We start from the raw sequence: 5,073 nt of genomic DNA on the forward strand, positions 1-5,073 counted from the left end.
GAGGGAGCCTCTGTCCTGAGGAGCCTCTGTGCTGAGGGAGCCTCTGTGCTGAGGGAGCCTCTGTGCTGAGGAGCCTCTGTGCTTGGGGAGCCTCTGTGCTGAGCAAGGCCTGTCCAAATGCCCTTCAGGGCTGACCTCAGATATCCACTGGAGATATTTTCTCCTCTGGAAATTATTTTGTTCAGATGCAGATGCAAACTATCCCCACCAGATTCAATTTCTCTGACAACAGGTTTGGCCATCCACAGAATAATGAACTATAAGCAAACTTGAAAACCCTGGTCTTACTGAAATTCTAAGCTAAAGGTCTCTAAAAACCCGTCTCCTCTACCTACACTGCCCTCCTGCATCTGCTGTCTCTCTAAAACAGCCCTTTCTCAGACAGAGGGGTTCCTTGCCAGAGGCTGGCCTTGGGAATGGCAGGGGCACCACTCGGGGATCCAGGAGCAGTTTCTCCAAACGTTCCCTCCCTCCACCCATGGGGTCAGAGGATCTAATCTGAACAGACTCTGCAGATTCCATCGCAAATGAAGACTGGTCTCTGGAACCCAAAGGAGGAGCACTGGCTGGGGCACTTGAAATATGTCTGAAAACTCTGGTACTTCTTCCGTCGAGCAGTGGGGCATAACGGCCCATTCCTTGGCTGTGGTCACCCGCTTCTGTTGAGCAAACACAGCAGCGATGAGAGGGCACAGAGGGCATTTGCTTCCTCCTGGCTCTATCTGGGAACGTCCACACTGGAAGCAGTCACCAGGCCACATGGAAAGGCCATGCAGGTGTGGCAAGTGTCAGCCAGTTCCCATATGACTGCACCTGAGGAGAACCGCCCAGCTGAGGGCACACTGGGCTACGACAGGGATGAAGATGAATGGATGCTACTGCTCCCTGCTGCGGGCTCTGGGGCAGCTCCTCACAAAGCAATGGGAGGCGGGAGGCTGAAGGCACAGGTGCAGAAGTTGCAGGATCGAACCACGCTGGGTGCGGAAATCAGCCCACGCTGTGCGGGTCCAGAGTGGGGACCAAGGCTAATGCCTCGAGGAGCAGGCCCGAGTGGCCAAGCGCTCTGAGCTGTGCTGACACGCAGCAACCTCCAGGTGGTGTGTGCCCGAGCCAGGCACAGACCCCAGGAGATTCACATTCAGGCCAGTGCACAGCCCCCTGCTGACCCCACTGACTCTGGGAGGCCCCTCCAGCCAGAGACTGAAGGTCATGGGGTCTAACACTTTCTGTCAGCAGCATAACATGTAGGCACTCTGCCATCTGGGCTCCTTTCAAACGTAAAACACTGCCTATTTGTCAATTCCTCTCAGCAAAGGGTCATATAACTTACTAATCTTCCCCCGTTCTTTAAAAACATTTCAGCTCTGTAAGAAAAATTTCCAAAAAAATTTCAAAATTCAGCTCTCTACAAGGAAGTCTGGGAAAAACAGTGCCAGGAAGTTCTGAGATCCTTAACATTATTTGGTTTGCAAAGGGTGAAACGGATATTTTTTTGTTCTGTAAAGTGATCGTTTAGGGAACAAGAGCTCAATTTCATGTCCTGAAGCTCCACCTGCCGGGAATGGAGGGAGATGCCATCAAGTGCTTAGAGGAAGAACACTGACCCACACACAGTGTCTTTCCAGGCAAGACCTGCTCATTCATTCTGGTCTAGTCATTGAATGGTGCAGAAGACAACAGTCAGTGCAGGCCCTCCACTGTGACCATGGTTTCCTACTAACTCATGTTTGTCACCTTACTGAAAAAAGAATACTGTTGTTGGGTGCCATCAAGTCAACTACCACTCAGAGCAAACCTAAGGACAGATCCAAACTCTGTCCTCCTCTGTCCCATAGTCCAGATCTCTGACAACGCTCTAACCCACTCTGGTCGTCACTGCGCCAATGCATCTCGCTGAGGGTCTTGCTCTCATTGGCCCTCCACTTTTCCCAGCACGATGTCTCTCTCCAATGACTAGTTCCTCCTGAAAATACGAAGAGAAGGCTCACCACCTTTGCCTCTCAGGAGCATGCTGGTTATATTTCCTTCAAGGCAGACTTGTTTATTCTTTGGCAGTCTCTGGTACACTGCATATTCTTTGCCAACACCACAGTTAAAAGACAACAATTTTTCTGTTTTTATTGACTGTCCAACTTTCAGGTGTACAAAAGCAACTGAAAATACCGAGACATGGATAGCCAAACCTTAGTCTTTAACCTGGCATCCCTGCTCCTTGGAACTTTGGAGAGGACCATGACAGGCAGTTTCCTCAATGTCTTTTGATTTCTTTACTTCAATGTCTTTTGATTTCTTTACTGTTGCTACCAAGGGTGTTCACTGTGGATCCAAGTTAAGTGAAACGTAGACAATTCCAAATTTTCCATCATGATGTTTGCCCATTCCTCCAGTTTGTTTTCTTGAGGCTGAGATGTAACCCATATTGAAGGCTGTAGTCTTTGATCTTCTGCAGTAAGTACATCAAGTCTTCATCACTTTCTGCAAAGGTGCGTCATCTGCAAAGCCTAGGCTGTTGATGAGTCAGTCTTCCTCCATTCCTGACGCCACATTCTTCTTCATGTAGTGTGGCTTCTCAAACGATTTGTTCAGCATCCAGATTGAACAGGGATGAAGAAGATTTCAATCCTGATTCACACTCTGCCTGATTTTAAATCATGCAGCGTTCCCTTTTCTGTTTGGACAACTACTTCTTGGTCTATGATTTGACATGAACACAATCAAGTGTTCTGGGATTCTAATATTCTCAAAGTTAGTCATAATTTGTTAGGATCTATGCAGTAAAATGCCTTTGCATAAACAATGAAACACAGATAGACATTCTTCTGGTATTCTCTGCTTTCAGCCAATATCCACCTGACATCAGCAGTGATATTCTTAACAGTATAAATTATCAACTAAAACCATTTTTTAACAAAAACTTAAAACTAGAATTCTTACTTTGAATATAAAAAATGGCAAAGCTTTATAAGCACTGGAACTTTATACTGTTTCTGAAACTGAATCTCACTGGACTTGTTTGTTCTCTAGGTGATGTGACTAAGTATTCCCTATAGGACAGAAAAGAACTGCACCCTAGAATTTCCCAGGCTGTAAATCTTTATGGGAACAGTTGACCAGGTCTCTCACGGAGCAGCTGGTGGATTCAAATCATCAGCCTTTCAGATAGCAGCCAAGGATGTTTAACCACTGAGCCATCAGGCTTCTTTCCACTGACTACCTAAAATGCACTGCCAGCAACTTAGTGCCAACTCACAGTGACCCTGCAGGACAGGGGAGGGCCGCCCCACCTGGTTTCTGAGGCTGGGACCCTTCAGACACAGACTGCCACATCTTTCTCCCGTGGATTTGTGGTTAGATGTGAACCTCTGCTCTAAGAGTTTGTGGGCCAAGGCTTAGCCCATAGTGTCACCAGGGCTCTTTCTCATACGTCAAGGCAAAGGTTAAAAACCTTAAAGGAATTTTTTGCTTTGTGGAAATATAACCAGCATGTACAGTACTGCTACAGCGACTCCTCTCAGCTTTCGTTATCTGTGGGGAGTCTGGGGTGGGGGGTCTGTGGGGAGTCCGGTGGCGTCTGGGGGGAGTCTGGGGGAGTTTGTGGGGAGTCTGTGGGGACTCTGTGGGGAGTCCGTGTGAGTCCGGGGTGAGGGGAGTCTGTGAGGAGCTGTGCTAGTGACTGAGCCACATCTCTCTGGTTGTTCAGTCCTGTGAGCAGCTCTGCAGGGAGAGAGATGGGAAACGTCCTCCCACATGATTTACAGCCTCGGAACCTAAGGGAGGGTCAGCCTTGACCTGACAATGAGAGAGAGGAATTCTCTGATCTGCAGAATGAAGGTAACGATGGCCGCCTGGCAGCAGAGAGCACCTCACAGAATCACAGAGATGCAAGGCTGTAAAGCACTTCGCAAACGTGGACTGTTAAAGCCCCGCCAAGCCCGTGGGTTCTCTCCATCTCTGTCTCTATCTCATACGTAAAACTTGAGTGGGCAACGTAGTTCTTACAAAAATTTTTATTTTTTTGAGTGAAAGCTTACAAATTATATTGAATTTACACACACACACACACACACACATTGACCTAGAAGATTTACCTTTGTTATTTTGTCCATTCTCCTTCTGGGATGGGAAAAAGTTCAGGAAAACAGGCATTCGTTCAGGATACTTGGTGTCTCACATTGTGTGGCCAATTGGAGAACCTCAGCAGAGTGAGAAGGAAAACAAAGAATTCCCAAGGCAGAGGAGGCCACTTCCAGATTATCCCCAGAAAGAGCTAACACGATCCACTCAATTCTCAGTATTTGGAGTCGTTCTGTTGTTGTTGGGCACCGCTGAACTCGTTACGACTCACAGTAACTAACTCTATGAACAACAATTTCCCTTTCTTTCTGTCTGACTTATGAATTGTACTTCATTGTTCAAAACCCCAATATAGAGAAGAGAACTGGCCTTCTCTTTGTGTTTCTATTCCCAGTGTAATATTTACGGAGCTCTGGTAGCCTAGTGGTAAGTAGTTGTGCTGGCAACCCCAAGGTCTGGGATTCAAATCCACCAGCTGCTCCCCAGGGGAAGGACGGGCAATCTCCTCCTGTACAATTTACTGCCTCTGAAAACCTGGCGGGGCGTCAGCTATGGGTCACTTCCAGTTAAGTGGTGCATGCCAACAGTGTAATACTTACAGCAGAAACTTTTAAAATGTGCGACGCACAACGACAAATATTCCCACATGACAAGGTAAAGAAAGGAATATTTGTCGTTACCTACTGCACTTTTATGTACTTGTTTTAAAACATGCTGAATTAAATGAGGAGACAAGTCCTGGAAATGATAATACAGCATCTAACACTGACTTGCAAGAATGAGGAGGTCTCATCTCCCATACTATGGACACAGAATGAGGAGGGACCGGGTGGTCCTTGCAGAAGGACATCAAGTTTGTTGATGAAGAGGGTCGGGGAAACAGAGGAAGCCCCTCAATGAGAAGGGCTGACACAGTGGCTGCAGGAATGGGCTCAAGCGGAGCACCAACAGTGGGGAGGGGCGTGGGGAGGGTGCTGGTGGGAAGGATGGGGAGGGGTG

General features: G+C 47.6%; 1 protein-coding gene across 1 annotated transcript in view; it reads right to left on the reverse strand.

Annotated features, from left to right (window-relative positions):
* ARMC9 (armadillo repeat containing 9) overlaps window positions 1-5,073 on the reverse strand; it is a 176,751-nt gene that overhangs the window by 154,561 nt on the left and 17,117 nt on the right. Inside the window, exon 7 of the mRNA XM_006893542.1 lies at window positions 4,089-4,113. Within this exon, the coding sequence (XP_006893604.1) occupies window positions 4,089-4,113 (25 nt within the window). The remainder of the gene's footprint in view (window positions 1-4,088; window positions 4,114-5,073) is intronic.

The sequence above is a fragment of the Elephantulus edwardii genome, unplaced genomic scaffold (genome assembly GCF_000299155.1).
Source record: "Elephantulus edwardii isolate Elephantulus edwardi_28Jun2011 unplaced genomic scaffold, EleEdw1.0 scaffold00127, whole genome shotgun sequence".
NCBI classification, from domain to species: domain Eukaryota; kingdom Metazoa; phylum Chordata; class Mammalia; order Macroscelidea; family Macroscelididae; genus Elephantulus; species Elephantulus edwardii.